This window comes from Oratosquilla oratoria, unplaced genomic scaffold, assembly GCF_046742065.1.
Source record: "Oratosquilla oratoria isolate Oo_2021 unplaced genomic scaffold, ASM4674206v1 SCAFFOLD286, whole genome shotgun sequence".
NCBI lineage: Eukaryota > Metazoa > Arthropoda > Malacostraca > Stomatopoda > Squillidae > Oratosquilla > Oratosquilla oratoria.
Window position 1 is genome coordinate 34471 of NW_027467637.1, and position 24188 is coordinate 58658.

At 40.4% G+C, this 24188-nt stretch overlaps 2 protein-coding genes across 9 annotated transcripts in view; one reads left to right on the top strand and one right to left on the bottom strand.

The window, feature by feature from the left end:
- Positions 1-7101, top strand: LOC143023040 (uncharacterized). The gene is made up of 2 exons (XM_076181502.1): positions 1-137; positions 831-7101. The coding sequence occupies exon 2, from the start codon at positions 5856-5858 to the stop codon at positions 6855-6857; it is 1002 nt and encodes a 333-aa protein (XP_076037617.1). The 5' UTR covers positions 1-137; positions 831-5855; the 3' UTR covers positions 6858-7101.
- A 2612-nt stretch (positions 7102-9713) lies between these two features.
- The window catches only part of LOC143023039 (pumilio homolog 2-like), a gene marked incomplete at its 5' end in the record, with an annotated part of 77297 nt that continues 62822 nt past the window's right edge, over positions 9714-24188 (bottom strand). For 6 of the 8 annotated variants that reach the window (XM_076181497.1, XM_076181496.1, XM_076181500.1 and 3 more), the window contains 7 exon segments: positions 9714-14405; positions 14613-14793; positions 15459-15607; positions 18465-18633; positions 20519-20592; positions 20947-21162; positions 21374-21474. In XM_076181497.1, the coding sequence (XP_076037612.1) occupies positions 14320-14405; positions 14613-14793; positions 15459-15607; positions 18465-18633; positions 20519-20592; positions 20947-21162; positions 21374-21474 (976 nt within the window). 8 annotated transcript variants of the gene reach the window in all.

Here is a 24188-nt window from a genome sequence, read left to right on the forward strand (position 1 = left end):
AGATAGTTCTACAAAAAGCCTCAAAGCTGTTTTACTACATAATGGGAATCAGTATCCATCCCTGCCTATAGGATACTTGATACAGATGAAGGAAGAATATGACAATGTAAAAAGGCTTCTCAAGAAGGTAAACTATGGTGAGTTTAAATGGGATGTTTGTATTTACCTAGTTGTACTATATGGGAAGGGGAGCTATGCTCGTGGTGACCCATTTTTGTATCTCACAAGATCAAATTTGTTCTTAAATTCTTGTGTTTGCACACACTATTTTTTTCATCCAATTTGTTCCATATATCTATCACTCTGTGTGGGAAGCTGTTCTTTTTCAGGTCTCTTCTGCAGTTATCCTTTTTGAGTTTCATCGCATGTCTTGTTTTTCCTCTACCCCCCTTTAATAAGTTCTTTTCCTTTCATAATTCTGTAGATGGTTAATAGATCCCCTCGTTCTCTTCTTTGTTCCAGTGTTGGTAATTCCAGTTCAGCCAGTCTTTGTTCATATGTCAGGTTTGAAAGTGTTGGGGCCATCTTTGTCATTGCTCTTTGTATTCTTTCTAATTTTCTTATATTCTTTTTTTGTGCTGGGCGACCATATGAGCACTGCATATTCTAGTTTTGGCCTTATCAGTGTTTGTAATATTTTCTTAATCATTTCCTTATCCAGGTATTTAAAGGCCATCTTTATTGATCTCAACAAATTGTATGTTTCTCTGACTATTTTATTTATATGTTTATCTGGCGACATTTCTTTGGTGATTTTAAAATGTTTGCCTTCTTACATGGATTACAGGGTGTGTACACCAAGTATTAATGTTTCTTTGTCTTTGGGACAGTTGGCCTGATAATGAACACTACCAGAGAGTGGAGTGGCCCCCTCAAGATGACTTGAAGCCAGGAAAGCTCAGTGCTATTAGACAGCATATTATAGATCCTGCCAGTGTTGCTACCCCCACTTCATATAATGCTTGGTTTAGTCAAAGAGTTTGTGAAAGCATTAGATCATGATGGAAAAGCATTTCAAGAGATTCGTCTACTCTTTCTAAAACTATCAGAGGCCAAAGTTTAGTGTGGCATATTTACTGGTCCACAAGTAAGGAAAATGTTGAAGTCAGCACAACTTGAAAATGCAATGAGTGATGTCAAAAGAAAGGCATGGTGTGCATTTTGAGGTATAGTTATATTCCTTGGTAACAATAAAGACCCAAACTACAAACAGCTCATAGTAAAACATTTGGAAAGTTATAAGAACTTAGGATGTAGAATATCATTAAATGTGTACTTTTTGCATTCACATTTGGATTTTTTTTTTTTTTTTTTTTTGTGAAAACTTGGGAGGAATGAGTAAAGAACATGGTGAGAAATTCTGTCAGGACATTGCTGCAATGGAGAAAAAATACCAAGGAAGATGGGACAGTGCTATAATGACTTATGGTCACTGATGCGTAAAGATCAAGGAGTTTACAGTAGGAAATCACGCTTATCAATGTATTTATAATGGGCACTCATAACTGTATCATATGCTTTTAAATTTATATTTTCTCATTAGTTGAAAAAGGGAATAAAAGGACAAAGTATCGGCTACTATTTATAAACAATGTGAATATGCTAAATATAGTGTGCTATCATAGTTTAGCATAGTTTGTTATGCATATAAAACCTCAATTATCTTTTGAAATATCGATGCTATGCAATTTTCACAGTGACTGAGGGGGGTTCTAAGATAGCAAAATTTATGTAAGGCTGCACAAGGTTATAAATTTCTCCCATTTTTGTCCGAATTTTGGCGACCTTGTACTAGCTCCTCCCATAGATAAACCAGGACCTGGGGTACTCAGTAGGATTGGTGAACAGCTGAATTTTTCAAATCATCAGAGCTGCATAAATTGGATATTTTCAATTACAGCCCAAGTTTTAGCATACCAGATTTAACAAATGGTTGTATTCTGATCAGTTTAGCCTAAGTTGTAGGGTATTCTTCCCTACAGCAGGTATTGCAAAAGATTCTTTAGTAATTTATATAAAACTAGAAAGGACAAATAAGTAACAAGAATATGTACTTTTTATTTCATATCACTAGTAGGTATTTTAATGTTGCTGCTTAAAATCTGGCAACCTGAACGATGACAGGGGTTCTATAGATCTGAAATGTACAAAGTTATGTTGATAAAGACTGGCAGACTTTATTTTGTCTATATATACAAATATCCAGAACTCCACAATGAAATCATATTTCTTTTATAATTGCATATCCTCTTAAGAATAAACTTACTTTGATATGTCATTATTACATGTGTTATTGTTCAGTATTCGTACTTTTACAAAATGTGACCTTGGTATTGTTTTCTTAAACCTTAGCATTATTGTAACTCAAAAATCATATGAGCAACATCTTTGATTATTGTACTTGTTTATTTATCTTTTGGTGTTAAGGTATTAAATAATCATTATTTTCAATAATTGAAAAATCTAAGGAACTTCTGCAGTAGCAGTTTTTTATCATTAATTTGGTTTCATTTATTATTGCATAACTTTTAAGGTATGTTACTGTGGTACTCAATGTTGTATTCTACTCTGACAGAGAATGTATATGCTATATTATTTAGTCTAAACCTAGTACTGGATATGCTGTATGTAATGATGTGGTACATTGTAAAAAAGCGTTGTACAATTATTGTGTATTATACTTACATACTGCTCAATTAGGAACTGTATATTTTCCCCCATTGTATAATTATCATAGGTTTTGTGGGACGTTAATTTCATTACTGAATGTATTATTTAATTACAATATTTGTACAATTAGTTGATGTCCTTATCTCCCAATTGGCACTCTTTACTATATGCATGCTCAGGCCCAGGCCAACAAGATTGCTTTTGATGCCTTGGAGTCATTGTTTCATTCAGATTGGGTAGATAAAGATCCTATCACTTTGGATAGGTTCCTCCTTTATTTTGGAATTTCTTTTTTATGTACTATTACTGGTACATTTTGAGAGGAGAGCAGCATCTTCTCTCAGCTATAAGACAGATGAGTCCCTATTGTATTTTTCAACATGGCTTTCAAGTGCCTTATGGTTCTTTGAGGAAAATGGAGGAGAAAAAATTGACCCGAGTTTGATAATGTCAGGCAGAATGTCTGAAAAAAGGGAGGTACAATGATGGTGAACTGGTTGGTGAGGTTGTTTAATGTTTGTCTAAAGGAGGGTAGAGTGCTGGAGGACATGTATGGTTCTGCTTTACAAGGGAAAAGAGGACAAATGTGAGTGTAGTAATTTCAGAGGGATCAGTTTGTTGAGTATAGTTGGGAATATGGGAGGGTTTTGATTGAGAGGATTAGAAGAGGAACAGAGTGGGTTTAGAAAAGGTAAAGGTTGCATGGATCATTTTTTTTGTGGTAAGACAGATATGTGAGAAAGCTTTAGCAAAGGTTAAGGATGCTTTTTGGGCCTTTATGGATTTGGAGAAGGCTTATGGTAGGGTAGACAGGAGGGCAATTTGGGAGGTTTTGCAGATATATGGGATCAGAGGAAAGCTGTTAATGGCAGTCAAGCATTTTTATGAGAGTACTAGAGCCTGTGTTAGAATTAGAAATGGAGAGGGCAATTGTGGAGGTTTTGCAGATATATGGGATCAGAGGAAAGCTGTTAAGGGCAGTCAAGCATTTTTATGAGAGTACTAGAACCTGTGTTAGAATTAGAAATGGAGAGGGCAAGTGGTATGAGGTAAAGGTGGGACTTCACCAGGGATGTCATATCGCCATGGCTATTCAATATGTACATGATGAGGGGTGTTGGAAGTAAATGCAAGGGTAATGGACAGGGGACTGGAGATGGTTAAAGAAAATGGAGAAAAGTGAGAGATAAGTCAGTTGTTTGCTGAGAACACTGCACTTGTGGCAGGATCTGAGGGGGGATTAAGGAAGTTAGTGATGGAGCTTGGGAAGGTGTGCAGTAGGAGAAAGGTGAAGATAAATGTGGGTAGAAGGTGATGAGATGTACATGGGGAGAGGATGGCAGCAATCTGGAAACAAGTATTAAAGGATAAAGGCTGGAGAAAGTGGATAGTTTTAGATACTTGTGGTTGCAGGATCAGAGGAAAGATTAAGATAGTGACAGAGTTTGGGAAGGTGTGTGAAAGAAGGAAGTTGAAGATATATGTGGGTAAAAGTAAGGAGATTAGATGCACATGGGGAGAAAGTGGTAGCAAATTGAAGGTGTGTGAATGTCGTAGGGAAAGGGAGAAGTGGAGGTAGAATGTAGATTGAGAGAAGCAAGTTAATGCCTTGTTGGATTAAAAAGTGTAATGAGAAATAGATGTTTGGGAATGGATGCTAAGAGGAGATTGAAGGAGTGATTGTGGCAACAGCACTGTATGGGGTAGAAACATGGAACATATGAGAAGAGAGAAGTTTGAATGCATTTTACCTACGTAGTTGTATTATACAAGAAGACAGCTATGCTCGTAGTGACCCATTTTTGTATCTTTCAGCATCTAGTTTGTTCTTAAATTCTTGTATAGTTTTTGCTCACAATGTTGCCTCATTCAATTTGTTCCAGATATCTAACACTCTGTGTGGGAAATTATTCTTTTTCAGATCTCTTCTATAACTATCCTTTTTTTACTTTATTGGATTCAGTATATTATTTTCTTCCAGATGTTTAATCCATCTACTTTTGATAACTTTTTCACAGATTTTTGCTGTTGTGCTTGTAAGGGAAACAGATCTATAGTTAGGTGGATATTCCTTGTCCCTCCTTTATATTTTGCTATAATATTTGCATTTTTCCAGTCTTCTGGTACTTTTCTGTCTTTGAGTAATCAATTATCTTTTGTATTTTGTGTGATATGTTGTGATGCATGAGGTGGATTGGACGGGGGAATGGGAGTGAGGTAGTGTGTGTGAGCAAAAATTTTTGACGCAGCCCGAAGGGATTTCTCCCCATCCTCTCCTTTATATGGGGGGACGGAGAGGGGGGTCGCCGATTTAATGAAGCGGCCTTGCTGTGGATGTGCTGTGTCCTGCGACACTGCTTTTGACCCAGGGCAGTGGACAGGGTGCAGGGATGACCCGTCATCTAGGAGGTGCTAAGATGGGAGGGAGGGTGGAGGGGTGTGGAGTGTTTTCGGGGATGAAATGGGTGGGAATGTTTTTGTGCCTTGTCCTTTTTGGCTACCCCCCTGGTAAGGGGGTAAAGGGCCTTGGTATATGTATGTATGTATGTATTTTGTGTTAGTTCATCTATACAGTCTTTTAATATCCAATTTGCAATTCCATCTGGACTGCGTGATTTTCTGATGTCAAGGTTTTTTTTATTTGGTCCCTTATTTCCTTCTATGTCACAGTTATTTCTTTCATGGGGGGGGGGGTGAATCTTTCAGTCCTTCCTCCCAATTTTGTGTACTTTCAGTTGTGAATACAGGTTTAAGATTGTTCATAATTTCAGCCATTTCTACATCTATTCATCATTCCCTTTATGCAATTTCACTATTTTTTGTTAACTTTTAGTTTACCATTCGCATACCTGTAGAATAGTTAAGGTTGGTCCTTGCATTTTTCTATTATATGTCTTTTTCATATAATCTCTTTTCTTCCCTGCGTATTTTTACATATTCATTTCTTAGTTTGATATACAGGGTGACCACAAAAACACTCCTTGATTTAAATCATTAATAATATAACATATTGAGTTCCGAATCTTACAAGTTTGGTGTCCAAAGTTGCATAAACTACTGCATTTTTGTTTCTCTTTTTTTCCAGTTCGCAATTTCTACCTTACCCGCTAGGTGGCAGTCTTATCTAAGATGGCGTACACCCCACTCCATTGTGTGTGTTGGAGTTTGGCAAAACAGTGTTACAAATGTGCAGCGTTCGTTCAGACACATTCATCATAACAATCCACCTACCTACTAACAAGTCCATTTTAAAGTGGTACAATGATTTCATTCCGAGGGGGTGCATCTGTGATCAGAGAAAAGGACATTTCATCTGCCCAGCAGTGTCAGAGGAAGTTGTTGACAAGGTCAGAGATGCTTTTGTTCGCAGCCCCAAGAAGTCGACACGCAGATGTAGCCAAGAGTTAAAACTTCCACAAAGCACAGTATGCAAAGTCTTACACAAACGCTTGAGGTTTACCCCTTATAGGCTGCAACTGGTCCAAAAGTTATACCCGAAAGACAAAGAAATGCGCTTTGAATTTTGCCACAGTCTCCAGGAGTCAATGGAAAATGATCCTGGTCTGCTGTCAAAGATCATCTTCAGTGATGAAGCAACCTTCCACCTAAATGGAAAGGTGAACAGACACAATGTGAGAATATGGGGGACCCAGTATCCTCATGCTAATCTTGAATTTGACAGTGACTCTCCCAAAGTGAATGTGTTTTGTGCAGTAACAGAGAGGTCTGTGTATGGGCCATTTTTCTTTGAAGGACCATCCATTACTGGCCAAACCTACCTAGAAATGTTACAGAACTGGTTGCTGCCAAGACTACAAGCTGCTGAAGGTGATGGCTACATTTTTCAGCAGGATGGAGCACCACCACACTGGTCTCTCAATGTACACGCATTTCTCAACACAAACCTACCAAATCGATGGATTGGCTGTGCTGGACAACACGACCAAGTGTTTTGCAAATGGCCAGGATCACCAGACCTAACTGTGTGTGACTTTTTCTTCTGGGGATATGTCAAAGACAAAGTTTACATACCTCCCTTGCCCAAGACCATTGATGAACTGCGGGAACGTGTCACCGAAGCTCTACGGGCAATTACGCCAGATATGCTGCAGAAAGTCTTGATGGAGCTTGATTATCGCCTTGATATTTGCCGGGCAACAAGAGGGGCACACATCAAGTGCCTATGATATCAACCCATATCTCACATAATAAAATCAAGGAGTGTTTTTGTGGTCACCCTGTATATCTGCCACTTGTTTTTTTGTTGGCTACCTCCCTTGTAAGGGGGAAAAGGGCCTTTGGTATATGTATGTACTCTTTTTTTTTTTTTTTTTTCCCCATCTTTTCCAAGCTTCATCACTCACATGTACTCACCCACTATCTGTATATCTACACCTTATATCAATATAAATTGTAAATATTGGCTGCTCCTACTGGATACAAAAAAAAATTGTATATACAATTACTATTACTATCTTTGTGATAAAATTTACTTTTCTGTGAAAAAATATTGTAAATACTTATATATAAACTATTAAGGGAGAGCATTTTATAAGCTACTGCTTCTGCTCTCTCCTTTTCAACAAATTAATGTTTATATTTCTTTTGAATGGAAGTGAGCATTAAGGGAGAGTGACTGGAGGAAGTGGATAGTTTTAGATACTTGGGTGCAAATGTGGCAGGAAAAGGTGGAGTCGGGGTGGAGGTAGAATGTAGATTGAGAGAAGCGAGTAAATGCCTTGGTGGATTAAAAAGTGTAATGAGGAATAGACATTTGGGAATGGATGCTAAGATGAGACTGTATTTACCTAGTTGTAATATACGGGAGGGGAGCTATGCTCGTGGTGACCCGTCTTTGTATCTCTCCGCATCAAGTTTTATGAAGGAGTAATTGTGCCAACAGCACTGTATGGGGCAGAAACATGGAACATAAGAGAGGAAGAGAGAAGGAGTTTGAATGTGTTTGAGATGAGGTGTCTGAGAAGTATTATGGGGGTTACTAGGCTAGATAGAGTGAGAAATGAGGAGGTGAGGAGGAGAACAGGGGTGGAAAGGGAGCTGGGAGATAGGGTTGATGAAAGAGTATTAGGATGGTTTGGACACATGGAAAGAATGAGTGAAGAAAGACTGGTAAAAGAGATATGGAAGGCAGATGTGGAGGGAGTGAACATGAGGGGACCTCCTAGGATGAGATGGATGGATGGGGAAGAGGGGAATGACAGTTGAGGAAGGACAGGAGAGGATAAAAGACAGGGGTGAATGGAGAATGGTTGTATATGGATGATGATGTGATGCATGAGGTGGAATGGGTGGGGGGATAGGGGCTGGGGGAGTATGTGTGAGCAAAATTTGACACAGCCCAAAGGGATTTCTCCCCATCTTCTCCTTTTGTGCATGGGGGGAAGGAGAGGTGGGGTCGCCGATTTAATGAAGCGGCCTGGTGTGGATGTGCTGTGACTTGCGACACTGCCTCTGACCCAGGGCAGTGGACAAGGTGCAGGGATGACCCGTCATCCAGGTGCTAAGATGGAGGGGAGTGGAGTGTATTTAGGCATGGAATGGGTGGGAATAATTTTAAATCTTTTTCTTTTTGGCTAACTCCCTTGTAAGAGGGAAAAAGCCTTGGTATATGTATGTATTTCTTTTGAGTTAAATTCACCCATAATTACTATGTTTCCTCAGTAATTCAGTTAATATATTCTTTGTGCCTTCCAATATTTTGGAATGATCACTCTCTACCCAAGACTTTTAATGTCACTGTTTTCAACTTTTATCATAATCAATTCCACATTATTTTTTCCTTCTGTTATCTTTATTACATTTAAGCCATAGTAAAAAACATGACTCCACCCTGTTTCTCCTTTCTATTTTTCATCCAATGGATGTATAGACCTTGTCCCACAGTATTAGGTGGTAGTGGACTTTTTAATTTTGTCTCCACAATTCCCATTATGTCTGGTTTCTCTACTGCCTGATAGTCATTTAATTCGTTTAGTCCTGAATTCATGTCATGTTGGTATATGTTTTTTAATATTTTCCTTTCTCTTCCTTTTTTGTTTATTACATTTCCTTTTTTTATATTTCTCCATATTTTTATCATTTTTGCTATGTGCCAGTTTTTGATAGTACTTCTGCTATCATTTGAGACCTTAGTTTGATTTTTAGTAGTCTATATTTTTTTTCTTTAGGGTATTGCCTCATCCTATGTACCTCTCCTATCTCTTTGTGCATAACCTGTCCCTTCTCTTGTACATCTCATCACCTTACTTTTACCCATATTTATCTTCAACTTCCTTCTTTTTTACACCTTCCCAAACTTCGCGACCAACTTCTTTAATCATTCCTCTGATCCTACTACATGCACAGCATCATCAGCAAACAATTGGTTCGTCTTGTACGAGTACCAATGCAAAATTATCTATACAGTACTTAATATGCATGCTATCTTTTTCATTTAACTTTCAGTGTAATGTTAATAGATGGTGATAACTTCAGAGAAATCAAAATATTTATTCTATATGAGAGGGAATTAATGTCATTCTGAAATCTTAAATTTCCATCTATTTTAACAACAGAAGTTGCATGAATATCGTAAGTAAAAATATGTATGATATTTCTGTTGTAATCATGTACTCTGGTGCATTTACCAGTATTGTGCCAACTTTTGTGAAGTTCCATCCAAAAGTGTACATTTTTTTCCCAATTTACTGCTTTTCATTTATATCACACTTTTTTTAGATCCTTACATGTTATAAACACACATTTTTCATAGAATGGACCCTAAAATTTTGGTTAGTGATCTGAATTTAAACATCTTAGGGCCCAAACAAAAAGAAAAAATCATCAAACCCATGTTGTACAAGGGGTGCAACAAAAGTGAAAATTTTCATAACAGCCCCAGGTCTACTTACAAGGAAAAAGAAGCCCTTGGTATATGATATACAAATAGATATGTAGACACTTTGCTGCTCCAAAGTGCTTAAGGTCTTGTCATTCTTAACAAAAAAAATGGCACAAGCTTAAAAAGGATTAAATACAAGCTCGACATTACAGAAAGTTTATTACTGGAGTAGAACAGTACATAATATACAGCATGTACATCACAGAACTGATAATAATAAGTGGTGAAACCTACATGAAGCTGAGAGATGGGGACGGGCGAACACACGATACACAGCGTCGACCCCTTTTGCGCTTCTTACTACAGACGACGAGACTTACACGCCCCTAAAAGCCCAAAAATGTGCCCATAGGTTGACGTTGTGTCACTTGGTCTTAAGAGGTTGCGCCCGATTAAACCGTCACCCTCTGGACTCTCACGCCCCAACCCCATCGTTTTATGTATGTACCAGGATGGGGGCTTTTCCGTCTTCCTCTGTCCACATCTTGGCCTGCCACACCCTCAGCACCTGCTGCTGCTCCGCACTGCAACCACCAGCCCTCACACCTCAGGTTCCTGCCCCACCACCATACTTTGTCAGTCTTGGTGTATGTCCAGATTTTGTGGTGGTGGTGATGTCCTCCAAGCAGTACAAGCTAATGTCTTCACAGATGGGGTGATCATGTTAACATTAGGTTCAATTTGGAGTTGGCACTTAAAGAAACTTTTTTTTATATGGAGAGTGGTAGAAGTGCGGTCATCTGGGTGTTATGGCGGTGGTAGTGATTATAGTGGTTGTTGGTGGTAATGATTGCAGTATTACTAGTTATTGTGGTGTAGTGCTGGTGGTGTATTTTGGGGATGTGTAGTGTTGACAGTTGTTCAGCGATCTGTTCATGGTATAGTGTTGATGTGTCACGGTATGATGTGTATATGGTGTTGGAAGGGCTGTTTGTGCAACAGTGGTGATGTGATCAACTGGTGATATTCTGGTGGCAGTAGCAGTTGTAGTGGTTGTAGTGGTGATGGTGGTGGTTATAGCAGTGGTGGTTGTGGTAGTGGTGGTGGTGATGGTGGCCGCTGCGGCACATCCCCAATGTGGTGTGGTGACGGGTTGTTTTCTCTGGGGTCGGGGTACCGGATTAAGTGTTATCAATACAAGGCTATTGATTTAAACATGTGGGGGGGCGGGCTGGCTGAAACCTTGTGTACTCCGTATTCCTCAACCAGACTTGTTTCCAATATGCAGCGGTGACATGGGGCTGTGGAGCTTCTTACAATATATTATAATACCCTAAATTAGAACCAGGTAGGTTTATAATGACAATTTTGACAACCTGTTTGTACCCTCTTAAGATCACCCCCTTCTCCACAAGCCCCAGCTGCAAGTGCAGGTCCCACCCACCCCCCACCATTAGGCTACAAACAAAGTACACGGAATCTTGTATTTAGCGGCTACTAGCAACAGACATGGTGCAAACACTTCATTTAGTAAGCAATCACCAGAAAAAGGAATACAGGAGCAATGGTGGATAAGACTGACACTGAACACAAAACACGTTCTTAAGGAGCAACAAGAACTGTGGGCCAAAAAAGGGTCAAGTGACCGTCTTTCCACGGCTGCACAAAGTCAAAAGGTGAAAAATGTACACACATGTACAACTCCCGACTACCAACCACCTCCACAGCTGTTTTACTACTACACTCCTGCTGTCGCTATTGTAAAAGAGTGCACATGGCTGGCCATCTTCTTGGCAGCAGTACCATGACCTCTGTTAATTTGTGTTTAAAACTCCATGCTGGTGGCCTGATGGGTATGGCACACTTCTTCAGCCTGTACAGAATGTTCTTGCTGGATTTCTGCCATCTGTCTTAACCTATGGCAGGCGGAAACATGGTGAGGGTGGTTGCTGCTGACCAACCTTTGGACATCCAGCCATGGAAGTGGTCAATTCGGGACAAGAGAGCTTTTATCTACGGAGAAGTGGGAATCCAATTAACTCAACTAATAAGAAATGAACAAACCTTGGGGATAAAAACTAGATGGCTATGATAATAATAATCATAAACTAGACAAGACAGCAACCCCTAAACCGAAGTGGCTGGCCAGGCAAGCAGAGCACAACTAAACAGGAGAATTTATGCAAAGGTCTCCACACCTTCCCCGTAAAATTGGTGAGATCAAGATAGTAATTTTACACAAGTGTTAGCTCAATATCAATAATACATGTACAAAATACAGTATACAAGAAAAGTACATCTACATGCGCAATATACACTAAGGCCACGCAGGGGGGCACAGGCCGGTCTAAGATCTTTCTCCAGTATGGATATGTACAATTTGCTATACAGTAGATAACACAGCTCAAATCTATCACCAGGTGCTCTGTACAATATGGCGTTTACAAAAACAGACTCTGTTCCAAATGTACACATCAGTATTTTCTGTACACTAATTTCTTACAAAACTGTTTACAGTACAAGCCAGTAGACTGGCATCTTCACAAAAGTTTATAATATTCACACAATTTACAATTTGACCAAGTTGGGACTTTTGGCGAGGGCAGGGACTCTACAGTATCAACACGTGGCCTGTGCCGCCTGTGTGGCTGCAAGATGGGATACAAAGATACAAAGGTACAAGTACAACAACCAGCAAGGGGGTGAGGGGCCCAGTCCACGCCAGCGCTCCTCCGCCCTGCTCCACCAGCAGGAGGTTGCGCTGGCATGCAGCACTGGCTTGATTAACAGGGAGCCCTTCCCCCTTGCTGAAGGCACCCCCACACCTACAATAAGCATGGGGGGGGACAGAGCAATGGTGGTCGTGGTGGTAGTGGTGGTGGTAGTGATAGTGGTAGTGGTGGTGGTAGTGGAGGAGTAGTTTCTGCTGACAATGAATGATTGGTTTTCATGAGTGAGAGGGAGTGGAAGGAATGGGGGGGGGCATTATTACAGAAGACAAGGAACAAACCTTACTTCTGCTCCCCCCATCATCACTCCATTCTCCTCCTCCTCCTCTCTTCCTCCAACCATGGGCATCATGAGGGGCGTCCCATACCCTCCTCCTTTCCCTGCTACCCACTGGAGGGGCGTCATGCAGCTGTGACTGCCTAATCCACGGGACCATCTGTGTCTGATGGAGGGACACAGGTGTTGATGGTATGTACAAACCCGGGCAGCCCGAACCCCTGCAACCACTCTGTGGGCGTGACCCTTTCCAGCTATCAGCAGATACAGACCCGACCACCTGGCCGCTCCTCACACCTCATCCAGCCTCAGTACCACCACCTTTCGCTGCTGCTGGAGGGCCACGCCTAGTGCTGGCACAGGGTGGGCGAGGGAACCGGGACGGTGCCGGCAGATGGAAAGTAACACACATATTACAAACACACAAACAAGTATGAAAATAGAATATTCAGCTGTACAGATTTACAGTAATGCCCCATAGTACAGATATTACAGATTCAAATGTCCTTTATATATATCCATTAATACAATGTACAACAAATTTTACAAATTCAAATGGGGCCCCTTGGACCCATGAAGTGGACGTTGGGCAAGGTCCCATTCTTCCCTCAGTGTACACAGCACCGGCACCGCACACAGCCACAACGCCGCCCTGCCAGCTGTCAAGGCGCGGTGCAGCTGCGCGGTGGCGGCCACACGGAACTTGATGCGAGCAAAGGGGATAAATGGGCTAAGCAACGTGGCACACAGCGAATCTCAGATGGGCATGTGGTAAGAGTGGTGGTGAATGCATAATATATATATGAATATATATATATATGTATATATATATATATATAGTGTAATAATATACAAGGAAAAAGCTTACTACAGCAAAAATCATGCAAGAAGGCAAAGCCAGGAAATAGAGTAACATGCTCCTCTACACTACGTAAGAGCAAGTAGCAAATGGACTACATGCGAGTAGGTCACACATCAAAATCAAAAACAGCAATAATAATAATAATAATAATTATAATAATTATAATAATAATTGTAAGGATATGAATCATGACCATAATATTTCATGTAAGGGATACATGCGAAACTAATAAATGCATAACTTTTTTCAAGTGGAAGCTGGAGGGGCGACAGGTGTTATCTTCGCCTCGTGTCATGCCACCTTATGCTTCTTCACCTTACATAAGTAATTTGTTATAATCTACAATACATCCTTAAAAGAATTTTTTCCCTCTGTATATATCAACCTACTGCAGGCCTAAAATTGGCATCAAAGAGTAATAAAAATTTGTATGCAGATTGAAGGACCTTTGTCAAATCATTCCTCAGATATTTTTACTCAGGGTAAAAATCCTAAGGTTCACGTCAGACTTTTCATGCCTTGCATACTTCCAGCTATGTAAAAAAGAAAAGAAAAATTAAATAAAGAAAACATAACTATCTTAATTTCGGCCTTCCTCCAATAAAATCAAATAAGTCAAATGTGACAAGATCAAACTCCTGCCGACTCTTGATGAGCAGTTCTACAACACTGTTGCAGGGGACTTCAGCCAAACTACCACTACTTGGCACTCCAGTCAAATTGGCGGTGACTTCAGACTCTGGGCCGACGGTCAAGGAGGAACAAAATTAACGAGTATGGCGCTGGGGGTGGGGTGGGGGATTCAGCTGCATGCGTCTTGTACTGTTTGGAACTTCTGCTGCTGCTGTGGGGATCAAATCAAAGCAAATACACTGACTGGGGTGTAGGCACATCGTTCCCCATTCATGGTGGTCGTTCGTGGTTTGTCGTTGTGAGTCGTTTACAGCGGAGTTGGCATGTTGGGCCCAATTGTCTCTGGAGAATTCTTCAGAAAAAATTTCTCCAGTTTGGCCAAGATGTGCTTCCCTGTAATCATAAGAATGGAAGCTTTGAGAATTTATTTCTTGACTAGCAAACAAGTTTCTTCCTCAATACAAAACCCAATAAACTGAATACAAATACAGAGATGCCTTTTTTATGCAGTTAAATAATTATATTTAAGTAAGAAGTACATACAGGTTCAAATGTAAATATATGAGCCAGTTTTCCTCTACAAAATAAACAGTTACTAACCATATGTGTACTTGCGGAGTGTGGAGAAGTGGGGTCGTATTTTGTGTACCAGCATCTTGCGTTGTGCTGGTTCTGCAACATCTATCATCTTCTGAACGACGTAATTAGCATACTGATCTTTCATGAGCATGAGGAGTGAACTGTGGGGACCATCATTGTATCTGCACACCTGCAAGAGACACTGAGATTCATGAAGATAAAACTTTTCTCTCCATTAAATAAACTGTTACCTGCAAAGCAAAGAACATTTTCATCCAACTTATTCTCATCATAATCATCCCTTTCAACCCTTCCGATTTCAACCATGGGAAAACTGCACCTATTTCTTCCCCAACAATACTGCCAGTTCATCCCCAGTGCACCCTTCTCATGGTACATTCTTCTTCAACTCATTCTGCCACCCATATACATTTCTGTTTGTTCAACTTCCTGCCCACAAGGACTTTTAGCTTAATTTAACAGACTTAACCACCATTTCTTTAGTTCTGCTCCTAGTGAATGGTCATTGTGCCAGAATGTGAAGCTTGCAAAGCTGGGGTTGCATGTGACAGTGAATAAAAGTGTGAATTGATGGGGTGAAAGGGATTTTGGATGGATGTGGAATGGCTGACAAACAAGAGAGACTGCAAAAGATGGGAGAGAGTGGAGGGAGACTCTGAATAGATGAAAGAATGATGCAACCCCTCCCATTTCATCACCTTGGGAACAAAAGGTCCCTTGCCACAATGCTTGCATACAAACAGGAACCAAGAGCACTAAACTGTCAAAGATATACCAGATGCCATACTAATCATTAAATTATCAATCATACATAAAAATTCTACATGTTGGGTATTTTATGCTTACCTCTTCAATTAGCATAGCCCTTTCTGAACGAGTAGCATGAGTGACACACTTTTCAACCACATTTGAGGCAAACTTGTGCTGAGAGAGGTTGAGGACTGCCCCTTGGACCACTCCAACAATCTTGCTCTTGTCTTCAGGCTTTCCATGCTCTAGAAATTAAAGTTAAATTGATTAATGTCATGACCAGATGTTCGAAAATAATTACTTGTTTTCATCAGTGCCATTTTTTCTACATAACATAGGCAAACATTCTCATATTTGTATACCTTGTAAGCAAATGCTATATAGCAATTGATGACTAATGTGTGTGTAATAATAATAATGCTTATCATAACAACAATGATAATAACAAGTAATAATAGTAGTCTGTCTATATACAAAGGGCTTTTCCCCTTACCAGGGAGGTAGCCAGGTCACAAGACATATACATGCTCCCATTGCATTCCCACCCATTCCACACCCTTTCCTCCCTCTCATCTTAACTCCTCATGGACTACGGGTCATCCCTCTATCCCACCCACTGCCCTGGGTCAGATGCAATGCAGCAAGACACAGTACATCCACAGCAAGGCCACATCACTTAATCAGCAACCACTCCTCTCCATCCCCTCATAAAAAAAAAAACTTACACACAACCACTAACTAATGCCCCCAATCCTCTCCCCCTTGCATCACAGTATCATCTATACACAACCATTCTCCACTCACCCCTATCTCCTGCCTTCTCCCTTCCTTGCTCAATAGACATTCCCCTTTCTCAACACCCCTTTCACCCCATCCATCCATCTCATCCTTTGTCATCCCCTCAAGTTCACTCCATCCATGTCTGCCTTCCACACCTCTTTTACTAATCTTACTTCACTCATTCTTTCCATGTGCCCAAACCATTCCAGTATTCTTACATTAGCCCTATCCCCCAGCTCTGGAACAAAGAAGAGAAAGAGGAGATCTAATGACTATTTATATAAAATGATACATGGGCTTAGAAATTTACCTTACAAGGACAAGCTTAGGCACTTTAATTTATATGCTCTAGAAAAACATTTAAGAATGAAATAGGCAAGATCTGGTTTACCAACTGAGTGGTCAACAAATGGAATAGATTTAGTAACCATGTAGTGAGTAATGAAACTATTGGTTGTTTTAAGAGCTTAGATAGATTTATGGATAGGGATGATAGGTTGTAATGGACATGGAACTGCCTGACATAAGCCTTATGGTCTCTTGCAGTCTCCTTTCTTATGTTCTTATATCCAGAGCAAGGCTGCTTCATTTAAGGGGACCCCCCCCCCCCCCAAAAAAAAAAAAAAAAAAATTCTGAAGGATCTTGCTGATTTTTTCTGTGTGATATCTACGTCTGAGGAAACCTTCACAGCTTGAGTTTTATTCAGATCTGACTAGTAGTTTTTTATTTTTTAATAAAAAACGTAAAAAATACCATATTTTTGGGCTTCTTTCAAATCCTATCTCCTCTTACAATTTTTATTCGATGTCTTCCATTTTACAGCAAAAGAATCTTCTACATATATAAAAAAACAAAATAGAAAGTTTTTTTTAATATCTTTGTTTAACGCCGAGGGAAAAAAATATAAAAAAATTATCGAAAAAAACGCAAAATTTTGACTGACACGTTATTAAAAAATTTCTATTTAACATATGCAAAAAAACTCTCTATTTCATTTTTTGTCATTTATCTAGCTATTAATAGAGACCTCATATGCAAAAATCGGTTGAAAATTGAGGGAGGAGATAGACTTTGTGTATCAAAAACTTACATTTTTCAGAAACGAGTGTTAAAGTTTTTTTTTTCCCTTAGTTTGACTAAATTTTACATTGGACCTCCTAAGACCCATTGAAAACAGGTTCCATTGTATTTTCATGATGATTTTGCATCTTTCAAGTAACTCAGGCACTTTGTACCCTCCTACAGTGTAGGATATTATTCACTCAAAGTGAGTTCTTGGTCTAGAATGACCCAGCAAGGTAGTCTGATTGCTGGGATTCAGCTCTCTTTCTTTTCTTGGGTTTCCTTTCTGGTGTTGGAACAGGCTCTTGCTGCATCAGGGACATCGCTGTGAGGTTTGAGACTTTAAATCCAAGGTGTTGCAACAAGGAGGCATCCTTGTAGCCACTTGTTAGCAAACAGTTGTTTGCGTAGAGACAACGTGTCTGATATAGGTGTAGAGGACAGAGGATCAGGTGCTGAGGATGTGGATGTACGAGTAGATGGCAGGGAGAGAGCTGCTGGAGGGAGTACTAGTGGTGGTGGCGGAGGTGGTGATAACAAAGTTGATGCTGGGGTTCTTTCTTTCTCCCCTTGAGTTGCTAATGTAGACGTTCTTATCTTCTGCAAGTGTGCCTTTTGTTTGGATAGCTTAGGCATGACTAATATCTTCAAATATCTCTTCACTGAAAAATAGATGCGAATTTCACACGGCAAATTAGTGAACGCGGCAAGCTAACGTGTACATGTCCTTTACTTTGTAAGGCTCAGGCCACTGCCAGTCGTGCAGGCTGAACTTCCTCACACCACATACTCACGTGCATGCCGGATGTAAGAGAAAATTTTATGAGTGCATCAAACGCAAAAAAAAAAAATAGAGTACAATATGGTCAAAACGTATGTAAACAATGGTCGTGCGCAGCATGTGGCTGCCGGGGGGAGGGAGGGTAGGCCCTTTAAACCCTTTAAAAATGGCGGTACGATAAAAACGCTTTACCAGCATCTGGAGCAAGATCCCTACTATGTATTTATGCAATAAAACAATTTTTTTTTTTTTTTTTTTTCTTAAATCTGGGGGCGGGGCGTCCCCTAGAGCAACCACCCTCCCTGTTCCCTTGCGCAGAAAAAGAGAAGAAAGGAGAAATCCCTTCAGATGCATCAAAATATCATTCACATATATCCACTCCCTATCCCTTCCTCCATAAAAACATAGAAGTTTATAAACTAAAGGAGTAAATATGTCATTTCACCTTAGTGCCACAAATGGGCATGAAAGTACTCACCTAGGACATGTTGGATAACATAGTTGCCATACTGATCTTGCAAAAGCTGTTCAGTGTGCTGATGCAATTCCTCCAAGATGGGTGTAGTCTGTTCCATGGTACAGTGTTCCAGAATACGTTGGATCACTCGACATCCATATGGGTGCGTAGATAACGTAAAGACCTGTCCCTGTGAAACCAAAAGAGAGAATGAGCTTTGCAATCATAAAAACTTTTTGTATATTCATTATATATGAAGGAGTGATTGTGCCAACAGCACTGTATGGGGCAGAAACATGGAACATAAGAGAGGAAGAGAGGAGGAGTTTGAATGTGTTTGAGATGAGGTGTCTGAGAAGTATGATAGGGGTTACTAGGCTGGATAGAGTGAGAAATGAGGAGGTGAGGAGGAGAACAGGGGTGAAAAGGGAGCTGGGAGATAGGGTTGATGAAAGAGTATTAGGATGGTTTGGACACATGGAAAGAATGAGTGAAGAAAGACTGGTAAAAGAGGTATGGAAGGCATATGTGGAGGGAATAAACATGAAGGGACATCCTAGGATGAGGTGGATGGATGGGGTGAAGGGGGCTTTGGGGAAGAGGGGAATGACTGTTGAGGAAGGACGGAAGAGGACAAAAGACAGGGGTGAATGGAGAATGGTTGTATATGGATAATGTTGTGATGCATGAGGTGGAATGGAAGGGGGGATGGGGGGTGAGGTAGTATGTGTGAGCAAATTTTGACGCAGCCCGAAGAGATTTCTCCCCGTCTTCTCCTTTATGCATGGGGGTTGGAGAGGGGGGGTCACCAATTTAATGAAGCGGCCTTGCTGTGGATGTGCTGTGTCTTGCGACACTGCTTCTGACCCAGGGCAGTGGACAAGGTGCAGGAATGACCCGTCATCCAGGAGGTGCTAAGATGAGAGGGAGGGTGGAGGGGTGTGGAATGTATTCAGGGATGAAATGGGTAGGAATGATTTTATGCCTTTTCCTTTTTGGCTACCTCCCTTGTAAGGGGAAAAAAGCCTTGGTATATGTATGTATGTACTATCAAATGAAGAGAGAAGTCTGTGAAGCCAGGATGAAGATGCAAATGATAGGTGTGAATGATGGGTGGTTGTAAATGGATGAAGAAATAATGTAGCTCAAAGTGGTGTTCTTGTCTGCTTAATCTCTTGAATACAATGACGCCTATGTATGTGTCTTGAGCTACAAGTGGGATATACAAAAATGGCAGCATCAGCTTCCTGATTATATTCATTTTGTTGTAGTTGAGTGACCCCCCACATTCTGTGAACAGGCTTGATCACATTTTCTGTGACATATCTATTCAGGGTGGAGGAGAATGAGTATAACAGCAGTAACTTCATATTTTGTAATGTGTGTACTGTGATGCATCATTGTACATCATGCAACCTGATGTGCACGCAAGTATTTGACATGTATTGAAGAGGTTAATCAATGAATCAATCTTCTGGCCCTGGTCTCTCTTGCAAAAGACCTGTAGCCTCCCAAAAACTGGCAACAGCCCCTGGACAGGACCATAAGAGTAGGTGTTTTAAGAATTTTTAAAAGAATAAAAAAAATATATATATATTTTTTTGAATGAAGTGAAATGAGTAGATTTGGGCAAACAGGGTACACAGAAGGCAAAAGGTGCAGATGGACATAGGACTGGAGTGCTGCCTAGCTGTGGATGTGCTGACACTTCTTCTGACCTAGGGCAGTGGACAAGATGCAGGGATGACCCATCATCCAGGAGGTGCCAAGGTAAGAGGGAGGGTAGAGGGTGGAGGGGAGTGGAGTGTATTGGGGTTGGAATGGGTGGGGATGGTTTTTATGCCTTTTTTCTTTTTGGCTACCTCCCTTGTAAGGGGGAAAAACCCTTTGGTGTATGTATGTATATATTATTTTACATATAATTATATTGAATGGGTGGGAGTGGTTTGGAATGGGTGGGAGTGGTTTCTATGCCTTTTTCTTTTTGGCTACCCCCCCGTGTAGGGGGAAAAAGCCTTTGGTATATGTATGTATGTATATTGAATATACAAATTTACTACAAAAAGTGACTTTACCTGGAATGCATTGATAATGAATTGCAGAGCCATGGGATCTACACTTTCAATGCACTTCTGAACTACGTGATTGCCTGCAAAACAAAATAAAAATTATTACTCATCTTGTTTAAAAAATGCATTGCTCATGCAACCATTAAATTTCTTCATATATCTTAGGTGTGAAATGCAGTGCCACAATATAGGAGTAAGGTCAAACTATCATACCATGTCTCCAATTGATAGGGTCAAACCACAACTACTGTACAGTAATGTACATTTTGGCATCACTAACTTTTAAAATCTATCTCAAAATAAACCCTCAAATGTACAAAACACTGGCACATCCTACTTTTAATGATAAAGTGGTTTTAATTCCATTATTATTCAAAGGTTAATTAACAACCTCATGACTAATGCCAAGCACATAAAAAGAAAACCTAACTCACCATTTTGGTCCTTGACACACTTTAATACATGACCATCTAGTTCCCGAACAATCTCTTTCTGTTGTTCGGGTGAGATGCACTCTAAAGCCTTTTGAATGACCCTGCAGCCATACATCTGGAGAGCAAGCGGCAATACATGCCCACGGATTTTGTTGGCCAATACAGTTTTCTGTTCTGGTGTTCCAAATTCGAAAAACTTCTGAATCACATAGTTTCCTGAAAAAATTAAAGAACATTCTTAAGTACTACAATTGAAAAATCACACACCACAACAAAGTTAGAATACATTTGAACAACTCTAAGATTTCAAGCAGCAAAAATATCTTGTGTAAGTATAAAATATTAGAAACACTGCAGTGAACATCTATTTCAAATTAAGTATGACAGGGATTGCACACAACATTATCTTGAAAAGAGATAAACTCACCAAAAACATCTGTCATGAGGGAATATGCTGCCTGTAATATTTCACTAAATACCATTTGTTTTTCGGCAGGTGTAGCCTTTTCTAACTTCTGCTGGATGAATCTGTAAAGTAAATAAAATAATCCCATGATATATCTCCATCTATATAAAAAGCAGCCAGCCATTAGTTTCCCTTTTAAAAATCTCTTGGCTCCTTGTGGATGAAAGGCTAATGATTTGATAAATAGTACTTACATATACTAAGGGCTTTTTCCCCATTACAATGGAGGTAGCCAAAGTCAAAGGCATCCACTCCCATCCATTTCATCCCCACACACTCCACTCCCATTCACCACACACCTCCCTCTTTTCTTGGCTCCTCCTGGATGATGGGTCATCCCTGCATATCGCCCACTGCCCTGGATTGGAAGCAACGTAGCAAGACACAGCACTTCCATAGCAAGGCAGCTTCATTTAATTGGTGACCCCCCCCCTCCTCTCTCCATCCCCTCATGCAGACAAAGAGAAGGGAGAAATCCCTTCAAGTTGCATCAAAATATCATTCACACATACTCCCTTACCCACCCCCAGCCCCTTCCATGCATCACAGCATCATCCATACACAACTGTTCTTCACTCACCCCATCTTCTGTCTTCTCTCTTACTTCCTCAACATACATTCCCCTATTTCCCAATACCCCTTTTATCCCATCCATCCATCTCATCCTTGGTTGCCCCCTCAAGTTCACTCCACCTCTGCCTTCCACACCTCTTTTATTAATCTTCCTTCACTCATTCTTTCCACGTGTCCAAACCATCCCAATACTCTTTCATCAACCCTATCTCCCAACTTCCTTTCCACATCCACTCTCATCCTTGTTTCTCACTATACCCACCCTAGGAACCCCTACCATGCTTCTCAGGTATTTCATGTCAAACACATTTAAACTCTTCCTCTCTCATGTTCCACATTTCTGCCCCATACAGTACTGTTGGCACAATCACTTCTTCATACAAACTCCTCTTACCATCCATTCCCAAATGTCTACTTCTCATTACATTTTTTTAATCCCCCAAAGCATTTCCTTGCATCTCTCAATCTACATTCTACCTCCACTCCTTTTCCTGCCACATTCTCACCCAAGTATCTAAAACTATCCACTTCCTCCAGTCTCTTTCCCTTAATACTCACTTCTAATTTGCTTCCATCTTCTCCCCTTGTACATTTCATCACCTTACTTTTACACATGTTTTCTTCAACTTCCTTTTTTCACACACCTTCCCAAACTCTGTCACTAACATCCTTAATCCCTCTGATCCTGCTGTAAGTACAGTGTTGTCAGCAAACAACTGGCTTATCTCCAATTTTTCTTCATTTTCTTTAACCATCTCCAATTCCTGTCCCATTACCATTGCATTTACCTCTCACACCACCACATCCACATATAAATTGAACAGCCAAGGCAACATGAGACAACCCTGGCGAAGTCCCACCTTCACCTCTAACCACTCACTCTCTCCATTTCTAATTCTAACATAGGCTCTACTACTCTCATAAAAACTCTTGACTGCTCTTAACACCTTTCCTCCTATCCCATATATCTGCAATACCTCACACAGTAGTATATACATTTAATAATAATAATATGCAGTATATTTAATATACATATATATACCAAAGACTTATCCCTCTTACAAGGGAGGGAGCCAAAAAGCAAAGGCATAAAATCCGCTCCCACCCATTCCATCCTCACATACTCCACTCCCCTCCCTCCCTCTTATCTTGGCTCCTCCTGGATGACAGGTCATCCCTACATCTCGCCCACTGCCCTGGGTCAGAAGCAGTGTTGTAAGACACAGCACATCCACAGCAAGGCTGCTTCATTAAATCAGTAACCCCATCTCTCTGTCCCCTCATGCAGAAAAAGAGAAGACGGGTAGAAATCCCTTCGGGCTGTGTCAAATTATTTTTTCACAGATACTCCTCATCCCCCATCCACTAACCACTCCCTTTTATGCATCACAGCATCATCCATACACAACCATTCTCCATTCACATTTGATATAAAGTATATGAAAATTTAGTTACCTGTGATTTCCCACCCCATTTTTTCCAGGCCTCTATAACATCCTCATTTCAATCATGCAATATTATAACCTCCCAAAGTATACAAAACATTGATCAATTCAGTTACTTGTTTTCAATTATTGCCTTATAAAATCTTCGCATATTTTAAATGGGAAGGAGTAAAAAAGGTGAGGATGCTTTCTCATGTCAAGCCACCTCACTTTGCGGGTAATTGTTGTTACAGATGCCTTATAATATGGTCAAATCTACCTGTATGGGGGCAATGACTGCTCAAGTTTTATGGAGTCAATACTTTATGGACTTCAGTGATATCTTGACAGCACAGTCGAGCAGCATTCTTTGATAACTGAAGGTTTATGGTAGGGTTTTGATTTAGAAGATTAGAAGAGGAGTAGAGGGAGGGATTGGTGAGGAATAGTGTGAGTTTGGGAAATGTAGGGGTTGCATGGATCAAATTCTTGTGGTAAGGCAGAATGTGAGAAAGCTTTGGGTAAAGGTAAGGATGTTTTTTGGGCCTTTATGGATTTGGAAAAGGCTTATGATAGGATAGACAGGAAGGCACTGTGGGAAGTTTTGCAGATATATGGGACTGGGGAAAGCTGTTACGGGCAGTCAAGAGCTTTTACGAGAGTAGTTGAGCCTTTGTTAGAATGGGAAATAGAGTGGGTTTGTGGTAAAAGTGGGACTATGTCAGGGATGTGTCATGTCACCATGGCTGTTCAATGTGTACAGTACATGGATGGTGAAG

Bases quoted from the DNA above. Each gene is read 5' to 3' on its own strand.
- LOC143023040 (XM_076181502.1), top strand. From the start codon at position 5,856: ATGTGCAGCGTTCGTTCAGACACATTCATCATAACAATCCACCTACCT.